The following is an 18976-nucleotide window of genomic DNA, read 5'->3' on the forward strand; positions in this document are numbered from 1 at the left end:
CCATATCTCAAAAATGCTGCAGTAAAAAGGTTTCATATGAGTTTTGCATATAATATGGGCCGTCCTGAATAAGAACTGATCATTGTTTTTTTTTCTACTTATTAGACTCTAAAGTCCCATTTCTCAGAAAAGAACCGTCAAGTACACCAATAAATAAAACGGATATTAAAGCATAAATGCAAATAGATGAGTAAGTAAAAATTCACGAGCATTTTGTAGTGTTATCTCTCAGTCCTGGGCGTCTAATGAAAAGCGCTCTGTAAGCGCGTTCTCTCTGTGTTGTTTCTAAAACTACCGTAATCACTGTAATATGCGCGCACACTTAAAATCAATCGCGGCTGGATGGGCCGTGTTTTTCTGAACCGCGGCTGGCTTTACCGCAGTGATTATTTGCATGAGATGCTGCTTTAAAATTTTTTATAAAAATACGGGACAAAACCCGTCCCGTATTGATTCAAAACGGGACGCGCAATTTCATTCTCAAATACGGGACGATTCCGTATTTTAAGGGACGGGTGGCAACCCTATGTACAAATAATACCACAATACTGAGGTACAATATTACAATTGGTGCATTTGAAGAGGCACATTTCTATTCAAAGACAATGATTTATTAAATTTATTTTGCATTTATATATTTGGTCGCATTTGATAATCATAAAAAAAATTGTACCACTAGAGCGGATTTTGTATAGGCTATACACAATTTTAAAATGTACTTCTAGTACGATCTGCCTTTGTAATGTAAAATACTACAGTTACAGTAACAACAATTATTAAAAATACTGTACTACTATGGTATGAGTATGGTTAACGTTAACGTTACCATGTCCGTAAGGGTAACGTTAACCTTTTTTTTTTTTTTTATTCAATGCCACAAGAACAAGAGTTATTACATATTCATATCAAATAAACATTAGCTGCCAGAGGAAAAGAAGAAACAAAATAGAAAAAATAAATTAAATTAGATAAATTTTAACGTTTTTAGAGCATTACATGTTTTCAGTGCTTTTTTAAGGGTGACGTTAACCCAAGTAACAATACAGAGAATAAATGACGTGTAATTTTTAACTAAACAAGGCGACTGCTTTTTACATTTGTACAAAAATGTATGACCGAACAATACAAATATATATTTATATTCTTTATAAAATGCGTCGAACACGCTACGCTTGCATGACGTATGACGTGATCAGTCGACGCCTCGACGTGAAACCTACGTCAGCGTGCTGCCTTCTAGAAATCATACGGCTTTGGTAAGTGCTCTTCCCTGACCTACATAACACCAATAATACATTTTAAACGTTATGTCAGTTAAATAATTTCTAGTTTGTCGTTGCTTTTTGGTAAGTGTGTTGCTAACTAGGCAACAGCTAATTATTAGACTTTGTTGGGGATCAAAGCTGCCGTTATCACGGTGCTTGGAAGCCAGAGCAAGACGCTAGCACTAGCACGATTTGACACAAAGCCCAACATATCAATTTTAAATTCAACAGTCTTTGTTTACAAAAGCTTATTGCCTGTTAATATCATCAACTGTTAATGAGACACTGACATACTGTAAAAAGTAAACCAAGTTGGCATGTTTGTCTTTATGCGCTGTGGTCAGGCGCTGGCCCTATACTAGCATCTCTATTGTTGTGAATAAACGGAATGGCCATAAAACCCAGACTACTGTTGACTAACTTGTGCCACACCTTTCATACATACGTAGCATTTGTTACATTTCATGCTCTCTGTACTTCAATAGTGTCAATTCAGAACTGTTTGCCTGGTAGCGTATTGCTCTATTTCAAACAGAAGCCTTAATACTATTCGGCTAAAACATAAATAAAGGCACAAATGCCATGTTTTGTTGTTAGACCTGTGATAACAGTTATTTAACAACGTAGCGTTAATCTAGAAAAGTGTTTTGTTTTAATTAATGTATTTTTTTGAGCATTAAATTATTAAAGTTCACTGTCAATATCTAATTGCATCCAACAATTTGCTGTATTTCTAAGAGGCAGTCAGAAAGTGAGAGAAAATGGCCAGTCAGTCCATGGAGGTTGTTGCGAAGGCTCTAGAGCAGCAGGTGCTGCAGTCAGCGCGGCTGGTGGAAGAGCAACTGGATGCCGAACTGGTGAAGCTAGAGTGCATGGATGAAGATGAGCTGGAGCGACTCAAGGAGAGAAGGCTTGAGGCACTCAAGAAAGCTCAGAAACAGAAGCAGGTGGGTATAGAGGGTTTGCGCATACGTCACAGTTTGGTCAGTTACCCGGATGAACGGCCATATTGGAGATGTAAACAATAGCATTGATTGCACGGTTAATGTACTACTGAATGCATTGTTCTGCTAATTTATGCTGTCTAAACCATGGAAATGTGTGGAAGCTGCTAAATAATATAGAAAAGGACTTCGAAAGTAGCAAAGGGCAGAATATTTTGACATAAGATATAATTTTTGGTAAAGATATGTACGAGCAGTTTTTCACCTACCTGACCGGAAATGATAAGAACAAACATAAATGTTCAATATTCTTGCCCTGAAAATCCTGGTTTATGGCCAACCACAAACGCATTTTGTTCCTCAGATAGTTTTTCATTTTCAGATTGTTATAACTTTTATAGCTTTTATATAACTCTATAGTTCTCCAAATGTTTTTCCTGGTCCGACCAATTAGTACAGCCTAAAACATGATGATAATTCACCATTTTCAGCAGCAATAATTAGTCAAATTTTCGGGTTCTGTCTGGTTCACTGGCATTGTTTGTTCAGTGCCACCAATATGGCTGATTGATAACGCGTCATGAACGCCATAAAAACATACAGGTTTTTTTTTTTGGTTTAAATTTGAAGCTTGCTTTAAATGTAGTTTCAAAATGAGTTATCCACATTAGTGTTTATTACAGTGCATTGAAACAGATCAGATTCCCCCACTAGTGTGATTAAACTTTGTGGGCTGTTGTATGTGTCTGTCCTCAGGAGTGGATATCTAAAGGACATGGTGAATACAGAGAGATCCCAAGTGAGAAGGATTTCTTTGCTGAGGTGAAAGAAAGCAAAAATGTGGTCTGCCATTTCTACAAAGATTCTACCTTCAGGTATTGTTCCTATACTATTTTTGTGTTTTGTTTTATAAATCAATTGTGAATACAGACATTTTCAATGTTTACAATTTTTTTCAAAGATGCAAACTTTTGGACAAGCATCTAGGTATTTTGGCAAGGAAACATCTGGAAACAAAGTTCATCAAACTAAATGTTGAGAAGGCTCCATTCCTAACGGAAAGGCTGAGAATTAAAGTCATTCCAACACTGGCTCTGGTGAAGGATGGGAAGACTAAGGATTATGTTGTGGGCTTCACCGATCTGGGCAACACGGATGAATTCCCTACTGAAATGCTGGAGTGGAGACTGGGCTGCTCAGATATCATTAACTACAGGTGAGTGAAGAATATATATTATATACATATTATTCTAGATTCCATCCACCTTGTTTTTCCCGTAAGAGTGGGCACAGCCAGTTGTAAATGTTATGGGTCTGGCTTCCGGTCTCATCTGCGTCCAGCTATTTGTAGCTGTACAAAACAGCCTGTTTTGCTGCTTGATATTGCAAATTGGTGTGTCTTACTATATTATTTTAATGTATTGTCTTAAGTATGAGCAGTAGTGCAAACAGTTTTACTGTTTACTACACATTGTTACTCTTCTTGCTATTTCCATATAGCAGCTAATGAACTGGAAGTCTTGCCTATAAGCAATGAAGCAAAAAGTGGATTGCTAAACATACTGAGGTGGTGCAGGGTTAGCCCACCATTCAAGGGCCATTCGGTGTAATAACGTCTGAGTTTGACAGTCTTTATAGAACAGCAGTATCTCTCTTATGATCGATGGAAAGACATCTCCTCAGATTGCATATGATGATGATGCATGTTAAGGGATGTGTTGAAGTGAATTTTGAATTCAGGGCAAGGATAAAGAATGAATTGTATTTTAAAGGATTAGTTCAGTTCCAGAATTAAAATTTCCAGATAATTTACTCACCCCTATTTCATCCAATATGTTTGTATCTTCGTTTCTTTAGTTGAAAAGAAATTAAGGTTTTTGAAGAAAACATTCCAGGATTTTTTACCATATAATGGACCTCAAAGGGAGCCAATGAGTTGAAAGTCCAAATTGCAGTGTTATTGCAGCTTGAGAGGGTTCTGCCGAGGAAAAAGGGTCTTATCTAGCAAAACTCTTTGTAAACACTGGGTCGATACTTCCACCTATGTCATGCATGTGTGAAGTCGAGCTAGTGCGGGACAAGCATTTATGGTTAAAAGTATATAAATTGATATTTTTTTAGAAAATGGACAATAGTTTGTCCAGATGAGACCCTTATTCCTTGGCTGGGATCATGTAGAGCCATTTGAAGCTGCATTGAAACTCTAATTTGGACCTTCAACCTGTTGGCCACCTGTGAAGACTATATGAAGAAAAATCCTGGAATGTTTTCCTCAAAAACCTTAAGGCAGCCATTCCTTCAGTATTACATTTCAGATCCACGTGATTCTTTAGAAATCATTCTAATATGCTGATTTGGTGCTCAAGAAGCATTTCTTATTATTAATGTTGAAACCATGATTTTTTCAGGACACTTCAGTGAATAGAATGTCATAAGAACAATTTTATTAAATGGATGTTTTAAATTTTACTGTAACTTCTGATCAATTGAATGTGTCATTGCTGAATAAAAGAATTTCTTTTTCGTTTTTATTTTTATTTGTATACTACTTTCACATTTTTTCATCTTTTCTCCTTCTAGTGGGAGTCTTTTGGAGCCACCAACTATTGGACAGAAGTCAGGGTCAAAGATTACCAAGGTGGAGAAAAAGACCATCAGAGGCAAAGGTTATGACTCGGACTCTGAATCTGATGAGGACTAGAGGACTAAAACATCAAGCTCCATCTCTCTCAGGGCTTCCTGCATAACAGTCCTAAATCTTGTAACACCACTTAGTTTGTTTTTTTGCAGTGTCTATTTAATTTCTTGTGTTTCTCACCCTTGTCTTTGGTTGCCCGTTTTAAGATGACTGAATACCGCCTGATAGGGTAGTATTACTACTACATTTCATATCTCTTTCATTTTAATGTACAGAAGTGAAACTTTTCTATGGAGCATAATTCTGGTGAAGGTTCTCTCTCTTTAGCACTGATTTATTATCTAAGGAAGATTGAGTTTTTGTAAGACTGAACAACCGGAAACATTTAAACAATGGTGCAAACACAAAATTTATTGACTGATGCTCAGATCAGTGAGTATCAAAACAAGTGCCAAGGAAGCAAACTTCTGTATCCCACTAAGAATCGCCACCTCTTTCTCCCATTGATCTGAAGGAAGTGCATTTTTTTTCCTTTTATAGCAGTACATGACTTATTACAAAAATAAATATAATACTCCTGTCTTGTTATTGTCATTGAAAAGTGTTTTCTCCTTAATGACTGATGTTTGAAAGGCACAGATTTATAGAAGACTTTACGATTTTACATTCATGCAACTGGCTGTCACTTCTATCCAGAGTAACTTCCATTTAATTCGAAGTATACATTTACATTTGATCAGTTCTTGTGTTTCCAGGAAATGCTCTACTGTAAAGAAGATTGATATTCAAATTTTTATTAAACAAACAAACAGACAGTAAGCCACATAACTTCTATGACTTAATAGCTTTCTGCTCAACTGGTTTCAGGAGACGTTTCACCACCAGCTCCCCTTTGCTATTCAAATATGTGTTAGCCATGTCCTCCTCAGCAGGTAATCCATAGGGGAGCTTGAGAGGTTCAATCCTGCAGATATAAGTATTAAGTAAGTGAGTTTGCAATGGTCAGCAATCATGTTAACCTGATTTAAAGCGTGAAATAATTCAGTCCAGCTTACCTAACTAGATGCTTAATGATTTTCAGAAGATTGTTCACTGATGGGGTGTTCTTGTGGATACGGGGTTCATGTCCCTTGTGAAAAACATAATATATTTAATTCTAATATTTCACTGGAATTTGATAGTTTCTTAGAGTGATTATATATTTAAAAAAAAGATCACATCTCACCTTCATAAGCCCCAAACTCTTTACAACCTTTATTTCCCAATAGGGTCGTCTCATTGTGCTTTTAACTCGTGTTACTATATGCAGTTTATGTGGCTGTTCTGGATCACCGCCATACTTGTCATGTTCTTTTGCTCGTTCCTCAAATACCTGAAGGACGAAAATATAGTATGATGTTACTACGTTAAATAAACGGAATGGAATAAATCGACGCAAGCACATTTGAACCGTCACATACCTGTGCAGGGATGCGACTCCTAGTGAATTTAGTGCGACATGGTGTGGCTTGTGTCAGATTCTGCAATGAGTTTTAAAAAGGTTTTGTTAAACACTCTTTTGACAGTCATTAAATCAATAATCACGATTTATCCATTGAGGTTGATGGTCAAATGTGAGAGAAACTCACCTTTGTGACGTTGGAGGCAGATGTGAGAAGAGCTCGATACAGTCCTGCCATGATCACACACTGACTGGCGTTGACTTGAACGCTACTTGGGAAGGTTATTAGCTAGCAAGCTAGCTAGAATTAATCATGCCCAGTACAGCACTAAAAAGCAGGACTAAATAGTGACCACAACTGCATAAATGAATATGTTGTTTACTCAGATACCTATGTTATTGCGTTAAGTTAACGAATAAATCTACCATAACAACTAAACATACTACATCACATGCATGTATGTCAAATATGTTGACTGGAAAAGGAAAGTACTCTTTGTTAAAAGAGTCGTTTCAAAATAAAAGTTCCCCGAGCCGAAGCCTTAGAACGGTTCATTTCACAGAATCGGTTAAAATTGTTTCACAATTCTAATTTGTTTATTACCGTTTTTATTAAATAAGTTGTATTTATTGTAATTTCATGTGTCCTATTTTGCTACACGATTAAACTTAAAAAAAAAAAATTATGAACCAGTCAAAAGTTTTTGGACAGCAAGATTTTTTCTCTCTTCTGCTCACTAAGCCTGCATTTATTTGATCCAAAGTACAGCAAAAACAGTAAAATTATTAGTTTTATTTTGAGGGATCATGTGACACTGAAGACTGGAGTAACGTTAATCTGATGCTGAAAAATTAGCTTTGATCACAGGAATAGATTACATTTTAAAATATATTCTAACAGAAATAAATGGTAAAAACATTTCACAATATTACTGCTTTTGCTGTATTTTGGACCAAATAAATGCCGGCTTGGTAAGCAGAAGATTTTTTTTTATAAAACATTAAAAATCTTACTGTCCAAAAAATGGTAGTGTAAGTATAATTTACATTTACAGAAATATTTTCTTTTTCTTGTCTAAATTAACAAAACGCTCGAAAGAGCAGATTCTCAGTTCAGCTCAGTAAGTTTTTTACTCAGAATGAATCATTCGACTGTTCAATAGATCCGACTCGAAAGAACGATTCATTTATAATTTGAAAATCGCTACAGTGGGCAGAGGCGCTGTGGCACCATACTCATTGACGAAACGCAAAACTTCGTAGCCTTTCAAGTTCATTGCTATTTTCGTTGAGTTTGTGACTCCGTGGGAACATGGGAAAACGTGTAGCTGTAGTGTTGGCAGGCTGCGGTGTGTTTGATGGAAGTGAAATCCACGAGGCGTCTGCGGTTCTGGTTCATTTGAGCCGTCAGCAAGCTACTGTAAGTTTATCAGCTCTAACGCTCTTCACTGAATACAATGCAACAGTACAGATAAAAACAGAACACAATATAATACCAATGCAACAAATAGCCGACTCACTTAGAGCACATGACTAGTCAAGGTGATTCTATTTATATCAGATCACTTATTTAAAAATGGACATCACACACAACTGGATGAATGAATTGACAAGCTGACAAGCTGTCTTTTCCCCTTACAGTGGATATACTGCACTGACTTTACTCTTGAGAAAGAAGCAGTGCATCTAAACTATTAAATATTGTACATTAGAGCATATTTGTAACCTATGTGTAGCTAGTTTAAAATCATTCTCAGCCTACCTTGTAAAATAGCATGTAATTCATTGTTCTTTTGCGTTGACTTTCCCACAGGTTAAGATATTTGCACCCAACACTGATCAGATGCATGTTGTAGATCACTTGAAAGGCTCTCCAACTGAAGAGAAGAGAAATGTGCTTGTGGAGAGTGCAAGACTTGCCCGAGGGGAAATCCAAGACCTCTCTGAGCTCAGTGTAAAGGATCTGGATGCCATCGTCTTCCCTGGTTAGCACTACTTCTGGAAGAATGTACATACACTCTTCAGCTCAGCATTTTGTTTAGTATTATTTTAACATTATTTTGCAGGTGGCTTTGGAGCAGCCAAGAACCTGTGTAGCTGGGCTGTCCAGGGTAAAGACTGCTCGGTCAATGAGCAGGTTAAAACAGTGCTGGAGGCCTTCCATGCTGAGAAGAAACCCATTGGCTTGTGCTGCATCTCACCTGTGCTGGCAGCTAAGGTTTTCCCTGGCTGTGAAGTGACTGTTGGCCATGACAAGGATGATAGGTAAATTACGTGACTTGTAATAGTTTTAGGAGATATTACATTTGTGTACATAACGAACTCTGCTAACTTATAGAAATGTGTGCTTAATGCAGCTAGTATTCAGATTTGTCTTCAATTTGCATATACACTACCAGTCAAAAGTTTTTGAACAGTAAGATTTTTCATATTTTTTTAACGACGTCTCTTGCTTATCAAGCCTGCATTTATTTGTTCTAAAGTACAGCAAAAACAGTAAAACTTTGAAAGATTTTTACTATTTAAAATAACTTTCTATTTGAATATATATTTTAAAATGTTTTTTATTCCTGTGATTTCAAAGCAGAATTTTTAGCATCATTACTTCAGTCGCATGATCCTTCAGAAATGATTATAATATTCTGATTTGCTGCTCAAAAAACTATTATTATTATGTTGAAAACAGCTGAGTAGAATATTTCAGGTTTCTTTGATATTTTTGAAAAAGTTAAGAACATTTATCTGAAATATAAATCTTTTGTTACATTATAAATGTCTTTATCATCACTTTTGATCAACTTAAAGCATCCTTGCTAAGTAAAAGTATTAATTTCTGTAATTTATTTCCAAAGATAATTAAATTATACTGACTCCAAGCTTTTGAATGGTATAGTTTATAATGTTACAAAATCTTTTTATTTTTAGATAAATGCTGGTCTTTAGATCTTTCCATTTATCAAAGAATCCTGAAAAAATTTACTCAACTGTTTTAAATATTGATAATAATAATAATAATAATAATAAATGTTTCTTGAACAGCAACTCAGCATATTAGAATGATTTCTGAAGGATCATGTGACACTGAAGACTAGTTTAATGATGCTGAAAATTTTGCTTTGATCACAGGAATAAATTACATTTTAAAATTTATTTTAAATAGTAAAAATATTTTGCATCAAATAAGCAGGCTTGGTGAGCAGAAGAGACCTCTTTAAAAAAACATTAAAAATCTTACTGTTAAAAAACTTTTGACTGGTAATGTATATGATGGAGAATATGGTGATAATCCACAGAAAAGGCAGAGCTCCAATCATATAAAGCCATGTGTTTTATACACAGTTATTTTTATGTCTCTGTAACGTTCACGAAAATTTTGATATTCATGTAAAAAGACAGCTTTGAAAGAGGCGTCTAAATCTTTGCCTTTTAGGTATCCAGATGTTCCAGACACTGCGGAAGCTATTTCTCAGCTTGGTTGCAAGCACATCTGCAAGCATGTGAATGAGGCTCATGTCGATGAGAAAAATAAGATCGTCACCACCTGTGCCTTCATGTGCAAAGCACCACTACATGAAATATTTGATGGAATTGGAGTGATGGTACAGGAGGTCCTGAAACTTGCCTAAATTCATGCAAAATGAATAGATTGGCACTGTTTTTCTAATGTTTGTATATAACGATTCCAGCGTCTGAATAAAAAAGTAACATAATTGACCCCTTCCAAAGACTCGCCCCCTTTGAATACATCACAGAGTGAAGAGAAAACTGACAACGCAGACAGACAAGACAGAGCAGGTTATTTTAGGTATGAAAATAAGTCGCAGCTTTTAAATTTAGTAATTTTATATAAAAAAATCCAAATAATAAATACTGTTTTGTGGCTCTTTAATGTGTCGTGACAGATCACTGTAGCACCTCAGTTTAAAGCAGCACATGAAGTTATCATCTCTTCCTAATTACTAGTTATAGCAGAAAATAAACATGAATGAAAATCATATATTTCAGATTCAGCCCTGTAATTGGTCAGCTCGCCTGTCAATCAAACTCTCGGCAAAAGGTTAATTTTCTAATTAAGACTGTTTAGACTACAGGTGAAATTGACATCTTAATATCTACCTAGTAATGCTTATTTAAGTATGAAGATCAGTCAGGAGCACAGATGTTACAAAACTTTAATGTGTCCCCGTTATCTAAAAATACACTATAAAGGTCATATAAATATATATATCATTTCAAAGTTTTTATTCAAACATACTTTTATTCAGCAAGAATGCATTACACTGATCAAATGTGTTGAAATGTGTCTTGAGCATCAAATCAGCATATTAGAATGATTTCTGAAGGAAGGGTCATGTGACTGATGACTGGAGTAATGGTGCTGAAAATTATTTTTCATCAAAGGAATAAACTATATTTTAAAATATATCAGAATTGAAACCCGTTATTTGAAATTGTACTAATTATATTTCACTATATTACTGTTTTACTGTATCTTTGATCAAATAAATACAGATTCTTTCAAAAAAAAAAGTGGTAGTGATAATGTAAATGACTTTATTAGATAAACAACAAATATACAACAGGTAATTTAACATGGTAATTTCAACATGGAATAGAAAAAAATACAGAAACAGAACAGAAAACAGTGATGCACAAACAAAAGAGGAAAATGATGTGAAACATTTTAATTTAGAAACTTGTGAAAATGAACAAAGCTCTATTCTCGCTTTACTTTCAGTTTGACAGGTGAAAGGAACTGACTTTCCACTTTCTGGGAAAGACTATCTGATGAAAGAGCAATGTTACTTAATGTTGTGTATTTGAAAAAAAATCTGACATTGCAGAAATACTGTAGGTCAGCCAGAAAACACTCAAAATGTTTGTCAAATATATAGACGAGGCAAAAAATAAAGTTTACTTGCTAATCACCAAACAAAAGTTGGTTTTGATGAGTAAATAACTTGTAACAATTTGGTTGCAATACAAAAGTCACAATACTACAGTGGTTCTCATCTCATCAGCATTTACACATTTATCACATTCACCGTTAAAAATTGGTACAGATTAACCAAAATGATACAAGGAACAAAGTCATGACAGGTTCCAATATGACAGGTGGTTTACTGACATATTTTCTATTAGCCTGAATGATGCAATAATTCAGCCCAAAGCTGAATAGCGGCGCTCATCTCTGTGCATCATGTGCTTATTAAAGTGCATGTATGACCAAAGCATTGAACAGTCCTGGTTTGTGTCCAGTCGGTCTACGGTGTAAATAATGCCCTCCACAACATCAGCGCTCAGCACATTCGAAGCATTAGCCCTGAACTTCCTCACCAGATCCTCATGACTAAGTGGTTTCCTCCAATGACCGTAAAAAGTGTTGCAGCGCGCAGTGAACGTTTCCCCCTGTGTTGTCTCCACTGCAATTTCGCAATACATCTTTTCAAAACTCGAATGATTGTCTTGTGGATTTTCCAAGTGTACTTTCAAAAGCATCTCCTTTAGGGCACTTCTGTTCATCTGGCTTTTGCTGAAGGAGTCGACGGTGACCTCTCCATCCAGCAGTGCGGTACAGCAGTTGAACTGGAATGAGTGTCTGGCCTGGTGCTCGCTCACCGGAAAGGGGCAATCTACATATCTGGATGCGGGCACTCTAAGAGTGATCTTCTTGATTTGACTGAGATCTGCATTTGGGTATTTGTCCAAAAATTTCGCCCTCGCTTCTATTGCTGCATCTGCCACCCAGTGCATACCAAGATGGGCGGGAAAGCGCTTCTGTGCAATGTTCTGGTCTTCTAACACCCACCTGTAATGAGAAGTAGGGGTGACCTCAGCCAGTGGGTGAGGGACATAATCTGGATAGAATGCCCCAAAGCCTGATTCCAGATCCAGAATCTGTGTGTTGCCCTCAAGGCCAAGGAAAGCGAGCTGGGAGGCTTCCAGACCCCCCCGGGCAGCATTGCCCATGTGCAGAGGTTTGGTTTGAGTCGCAGCATTTGCCATGGGCGCTCCAGCAGATGAGCAGGCTATCGCTAGAGCTGCTATGCTCTGGGCCACTGGGAGACCCAAAAGTTTAGCCGTAGCAGCTGCGCTGCCCATAACCCCAACAACTGCAGGCGGGTGGAATCTGAGAGGGACACATGAACCAAAAATAAGTTTCTATTGTGACAACTCTCAGAGGGTTTTAGCATTGTAATGTACACGTCAATGTTAATGTGTTTAGTCTTGGCAAAACAGATCTACTACGCTGCTGCGGCAGAGTAAGTACAGAAACTTGCTACTGCCAATACATCCACAACATGCAACTGTGAGCATGTAAGAAATACTGCTGCTGCATATTTAACATATATGAAACACCCCCATATATAGCAGATCTATACAGGTGGAGCTGGGGAAGGTGAAGGGTTTCTGATGTGCGCTGTAACTGCTACAGCAAGCACTAGCCAAGTATTTAAATATTTATACCAGTAGTAAGATTAAAGTATTTATCTTGAACTCTGTCACGGAAATTATGTATAAACCCTAGTTAAACAATTTAATAATCAATTTACAATGAATTTGTTTCTGTATTGTATTACGCTGTAAAATGTTGTAAAATGAATGGATGGATGATTCAGCTGCAGGCACCATCTTCTGGCGAGACACAGGAATTCAATCAGCGCGCGACTCTCACAGTGCATTATGGGTTATCTCTAGCCGTTAAGTGTACATCAGTTGTACAATCGTTTTTGCAGTGCATTGTTGGACTGAATGAGTGCACTCAAGAACATCCACTATGGTTTCGGGCACCACTAAAGATGGCTGTGGGCGATTTCAGACACAGCCTAAGTTAGACTTATCAGACTGCGCCATCTAGAGTTTAATGACAGAACTTTGGATATACCGTTGCAGTCACAAAGTTTACATACGCCTTGCAAAATCTGCAAAATGTTATTTATTTTATCAAAATAAGTGCCATCATACAGAATGCATGTTATTTTTTTTATTTAGAATAAGATCTCTGAATAAGATATTTCACATAAAAGACGTTTACATATAGTACACAAGATAAAATAATTAAAAATTAAACAATTAAAATGTTAGGACAGTCAAATTCCAGTAAAGCTGTTAAAAACTATTTAGAAATTAGTTTTGCTTGCATTTTATGAATACAGCCATTCATATTTTATTAAATACACTTAATTGATAAAGTGTTTATGTACATTCCCACAGTTTGAAATGTACACTGCTGTTCAAATATTTGTTAGTAAGGTTTTTAAAGAAATTAATATTTTTATTTCGCAAGTATGCATTAAATTGACATTATTACAAAAGATTTCTATTTAAAATAAATGCTGTTCTTATGAAATTTCTGTTCATGAAACAGCACTAAAAAGTAATAATTTATAGTTTCTTGAGCAGCAAATCAGCATATTATAATGATTTCTGAAGGATCATGTGACACTGAAACCAGGAATAATGGCAGATGAAAATTCAGCTTTGCCATCACTGATATAAATCACATATTAAAATATATGAATACAGAAAACAGTTATTTTAAATTGTAATAATATTTTTGAACAAATAAATGCAGCCTTGGTGAGCATTAGACTTTTCAAAAACATTAAACATGTTACTAAACCCAAAGGTTTGAATGCTATTACACTAGCATTCAAAGCATCCATAACTGATAATACAGAAACAATGTTTTTCTTACGCACTACTGAACATTTAATGAATTATTATTGAAATTGAATTCATAGATTACCTCTACATTCACTGATTAATGCAATGCTTCTAATAACTTTGATATTCCATAAATACATCATGACGTTTTAGTTTCATCCCCAATTGCGAACACTGAAAATGCCTACTATGTCCATTTGAAAGTCAAAATCACATGATTAGCTGTAAAAATGAGTTAGAAAATATGATTACCTTTTGGGAATGTTGTATGCCTCTTTAGAAAACCGCAGGAGTCGTCCCTGAACCTCTATGCCTATGTTGAAAGCCAGCAGCAGCTCCAGGCCAGAGGGTTTAACAGGCAAAGTTTCAGCCAGTGCCAGGACAGCTGGCAACACAGCGCCAGAGGGGTGAGTGGCTGGATGCCAGGTGTCATCAAAGTCCATAGAGTGCACCTAATAATTCACAGGATTTTGAAGAACTGAGTAAATGTTCAATCACAATTTTTTATATTTATTAGTGTCTGAAAGTGATTATTTAAATTGACCTACCGCAACTCCATTAACAAAAGCAGCATACTGAGGTGGAAGAGATAATCCTGGTCTTCCCCAGACTTTGCTGTTTTCCAGTGCTTGCTGCCTCTAATTTATAAATGATCAAAAAATGTGCATAAAACATAGAAGGCATCAAGAAGGATGAGTAAAGAATATTCCTATGTAAACACCATCCTTACTTGGCTGCACTGAAGAACTGTGTTAAAGACTGGAGTGCTGGTTCCAAGCAATCCCACTCCCAGCGTGTCTAGTATCATTCGCTTGCTCCTCCTAATCACTTCATCTGTCAGATGAGATGTGCTCAGACAGGAGACTGCTGCTCCGAAACTCTCAGTAACTCCCTGAGAAAATAATTATCATAATAATTTTGCATAGCACATCAACAGCACAAATACATTTTCGATGCATTTGATTTTTCTGTGTGTAGAAAACAGCTAGATGAATTATCTAAAATTGTTTAATCTGCAAAGAAATACTGCAAGAAGTAATAGATTAGATGTCAGTACCTTTCTGATCATGGTCTGAATCCTACTGTGAGTTTAGTGTGGTAATGTTCGCCTTTTATACTAATGTTCCTATAAGCAAAACTGGTTCACCAACCACCAACTTTCCAAGGTTACTTAACCACAAAAGCGTGAAGTGCATTGTTTCACAATTTGCAACTACCTTATGACAATAAATCACAGTTCAAAATTTTCACATGAACATGACTATTTTTATGTACTTTGTTTTGATTTTACAATACATTTTCACAAAATATTTAGTAATACTGAATACTAAAAAAAACTAAACAATTAAGTTTAAAACACAAATATAAGAACAACAAATAATAATGGATGATAATAATAATAATATTTATTATTATTATTATTATCATTATTCCAGAACTTGTCTTACACATTAACACACAATTAGATCATTGTTCACACGATTTTTTCACAGGGAAAATCATTTAATGGAATCAGAGTGCTTTCATGGAATGAAATTGAAAACAAGATCATTTTCAAACCATATGATAATATGATGTGACATCATATTTCATGAACTTTTATGTACACTAAGTGTGCATCTCCAGCATTTGTGAAATCTGGAATTTCTTTTGCAATTGTGTTTTAGTGTCAAACCAGTCACTGGTTCCTCATAGTGTCACATGAGTGTGACCCTTCTAAAGTGAAAGAAATATAGGCTGTGATATATGTGACCCTGGACCACAAAACCAGTCTTAAGTCGCTGGGGTATATTTGTAGCAATAGCCAAAAATACATTGTATGGGTCAAAATTATTGTTTTTTCTTTTATGCCAAAAATCATTAGGAAATTAAGTAAAGATCATGTTCCATGAAGATATTTTGTAAAATTTCTACTGTAAACATATCAAAATGTAATTTTTGATTAGTAATATGCATTGTTAAGAACTTAATTTGGACAACTTTAAAGGTGATTTTCTCAGTATTTTGATTTATCTGCACCCGCAGATTCCAGATTTTCAAATAGACGTATCTCGGCCAAATATTGTCCTATCCTAATAAACCATACATCAATAGAAAGCTTATTTATTGGGCTTTCATATGATGTATACATCTCAGTTTTGTAAAATTTAACCTTATGACTGGTTTTGTGGTCCAGGGTCACATATGTTAATGTATTGTTGTGGACAATTTTCAATTATTAGGCTTTCCAGCAGTTAATGTGATCAAAACATGACAGTTTCAAGATTCTAAGTTTTAGATTTATTATTTGAGTGCCTTACAAATGTTTTACTTTAACATCATTCTAGTTCAATAAATGGTTATTTCCCATTAATATCTTTTATTACGCATGAATCATTATACAGCTCATCAACTCGGGTGACAAGTAAAGGTCTAAATGTGCAGCTGGTCCTCCAGGACTGAAAAACACTGCATAACATTTGTTTTACATTCTTTAGAGTTATGGAATAAATAATTTGAGTATACAATATTATATAACTTTACACAATGTTATATAATGGTCCTCAGTTTCAGTTGTAGCCCCTACTAATGGACAGAACCTGGCACAGTCTTGAATTTCCCCCTGTGAATTTTCACCTCTGGTATACAGATGCAAGCACAGCCTTTAGCTCCAGCTTGAGCAAGTTTTGTCTGAAAATTGAACATCTCCTAGTCCTATTCTAGCCAGTTTGCCTCTTCCTCTCTGAACCCTGGAGCTTCAGTATGGAGTTATTTATGTGCCAAAATAAAACAAACAAATACAGCGTTTTGCAAACAAACACAATCTGCTTTGCAAAGAAAAAATTGATTTTCAAACAAACAAAAAGTACTATGCACAAACACAAGTCAATTTGAGAGAAAATGCAGAGGTATTACAAATATATGCATTGTGTGTTGCAAATATGTATACTTTTTGTGAGGAAAACTTGGTTTCTCACACGTGTACAGACAGATTTTCTCACAAATGTGTCCATATCTTCTCACAAATGCAATGGAGCAACTTCCTCTTGCAAAACAGCAGATGGCGCTATCGTTCAATTTACTCTATTCTCCCAAGACCTCGAACAACGTGTTTATATGGTTTACCTGTGTTGGCTAGAGGGTATACGGTTGTGGCTAGAGGGTATACAGCTCAGACCGGAAACTAACAATGAAATTAATTGTTCTACCTATTAGATTGTGTTTTATTAACGTCTACACCTACCCCAACCCTAAACTTAGCCCTTACTATAATACAAAAAAGTATTATTGTTGTACATTGTGACAAAAATAACGTTAGACTGATGTGCGCATGCCCAGTAGCCTTAGCTGTATCCCTTCTAGACTTTACCAGGGTATACATCTCCGACCGGAAGACTAAGAATTAAATTAATTTTTCTACCTATTAGATTGTGTTTTTTTATGTCTACACCTACCCCAACCCTAAACTTAGCCCTTACTATAATACAAAAACAGTATTATTGTTGTACAGTGTGATAATAATAAAGTTAGATTGATGTGCGCATACATAGTAGCGAATCCTGTCTCCCTTCTAGCAAAAACCGGTTTACCCTTATGTCCCAGAGGAATATGAGTGGGGAACAGGTGAGTTTCTGCCATACTATATTTATAATTAAACATTTGATGTTTTCACAATGCTGACTCTACCACAATGTCAGTGAAATTCAAAATATCTCCTTTAAAGTGGTTAATGCTAATGATCAGTTAATGGCTTGGCATGGCTAAACATTTAAGCTAGGCCTTTTTAACATTTATCAGTTCTCCGAACCTATGCTGGATCGCGGGATATAAAAAAATATATTTTATATACTATATAATATATTATATATTATTATTATATATTATATATACTTTTATGTAATTTGTCCATATACGATTTTTTGTTGCTACAACTTTTAGCAGGTAACACTTTGCAATAACAGTACACGAATTATCATGCATTAATTTGTGAATTAGTAATTTCTTGACTATGAACTTATGATTAGTTAAGACATGTATTAATCAAGAACTAATGAAGAACTAACGTAACTACGACCTGAGTCATATGAATTACTGCATGAATGCAATAGCCTACTGCTAGAAGATATTTTGAATTTCACTGACATCGTGGTAGAGTCAGCATTGTAAGAACATCAAATGTTTAATTATAAATATAGTAAGGAAGAAACTCACCTGTTCCCCTCTCATTATCCTCTGGGAAATAAGGGTAAACCGTTTTTTTAACGTTATTATTATCACACTGTACAACAATAATACTGCTTTTGTATTATAGTAAGGGCTAAGTTTAGGGTTGGGGTAGGTGTAGACATAAAAAAAAAACACAATCTAATAGGTAGAAAAATTAATTTCATTGTTAGTCTTCTGGTCGGAGATGTAGGCCTATACCTTCTAGCCAACACAGGTAAACCATATAAACACGGTCGAGGTCTCGGGAGAATAGAGTAAATTGAACGATAGCGCCATCTGCTGTTTTGCAAGAGGAAGTTGTTCCATTGCATTTGTGAGAAGATATGGATGCATTTGTGAGAAAATCTGTCTGTACACGTGTGAGAAACCAAGTTTTCCTCACAAAAAGTATACATATTTGCAACACACAATGCATATATTTGTTATACCTCTGCATTTTCTCTCAAATTGACTTGTGTTTGTGCATAGAACTTTGTTTGTTTGAAAGTTGATTTTTTCTTTGCAAAGCAGATTGTGTTTGTTTGCAAAACGCTGTATTTGTTTGTTTAATTTTGGCACATAAATAACTCCATACCTTCTGCCTCTATTTTCTTAACATACAGTGCAATGCATTGCAAAGTGCAGTTCTTTTCTGTTTGTTACCTTAATTCAAATCTGGATTTAAAAGGCCCTATCCATAAATTAACTGTCATACACTACCAGTCAAAAGATTTTTAATGTTTTATAAAGAATTCTCCTCTGCTCACCAAGCTTGCATTTGTTTAATACAAAGTACAGCAAAAACAGTACAATTTTGAAATAGTTTTACTATTTA

General features: G+C 35.5%; 4 protein-coding genes across 4 annotated transcripts; 2 read left to right on the plus strand and 2 right to left on the minus strand.

Moving 5' to 3' along the window:
* The first annotated feature begins 1211 nt into the window (after window positions 1–1211).
* Window positions 1212–5429, plus strand: txndc9 (thioredoxin domain containing 9). The gene is made up of 5 exons (XM_073845538.1): window positions 1212–1256; window positions 2004–2212; window positions 2966–3084; window positions 3171–3425; window positions 4790–5429. The coding sequence occupies exons 2-5, from the start codon at window positions 2027–2029 to the stop codon at window positions 4908–4910; spliced, it is 681 nt and encodes a 226-aa protein (XP_073701639.1). The 5' UTR covers window positions 1212–1256; window positions 2004–2026; the 3' UTR covers window positions 4911–5429.
* Window positions 5430–5625: 196 nt separating this feature from the next.
* On the minus strand, window positions 5626–6766 carry mrpl30 (mitochondrial ribosomal protein L30). The gene is made up of 5 exons (XM_073845540.1): window positions 6476–6766; window positions 6308–6367; window positions 6073–6219; window positions 5903–5976; window positions 5626–5811 (listed from the first exon to the last, which is right to left on the minus strand). The coding sequence occupies exons 1-5, from the start codon at window positions 6524–6526 to the stop codon at window positions 5679–5681; spliced, it is 465 nt and encodes a 154-aa protein (XP_073701641.1). The 5' UTR covers window positions 6527–6766; the 3' UTR covers window positions 5626–5678.
* Window positions 6767–7486: 720 nt separating this feature from the next.
* Window positions 7487–10002, plus strand: LOC141340528 (glutamine amidotransferase-like class 1 domain-containing protein 3, mitochondrial). Its single transcript, XM_073845539.1, has 4 exons — window positions 7487–7708; window positions 8102–8273; window positions 8355–8553; window positions 9719–10002. The coding sequence occupies exons 1-4, from the start codon at window positions 7601–7603 to the stop codon at window positions 9912–9914; spliced, it is 675 nt and encodes a 224-aa protein (XP_073701640.1). The 5' UTR covers window positions 7487–7600; the 3' UTR covers window positions 9915–10002.
* A 143-nt stretch (window positions 10003–10145) lies between these two features.
* Window positions 10146–14854, minus strand: acod1 (aconitate decarboxylase 1; the record flags this gene model as incomplete). The annotated part of the gene is made up of 4 exons (XM_073845537.1): window positions 10146–12418; window positions 14209–14408; window positions 14505–14594; window positions 14687–14854. Coding segments are annotated over 4 exons (1428 nt in total), but the record flags the coding sequence as incomplete, so codon positions are not given.
* Between the last annotated feature and the right edge of the window lie 4122 nt (window positions 14855–18976).

Source organism: Garra rufa, chromosome 8 (genome assembly GCF_049309525.1).
Source record: "Garra rufa chromosome 8, GarRuf1.0, whole genome shotgun sequence".
NCBI lineage: Eukaryota > Metazoa > Chordata > Actinopteri > Cypriniformes > Cyprinidae > Garra > Garra rufa.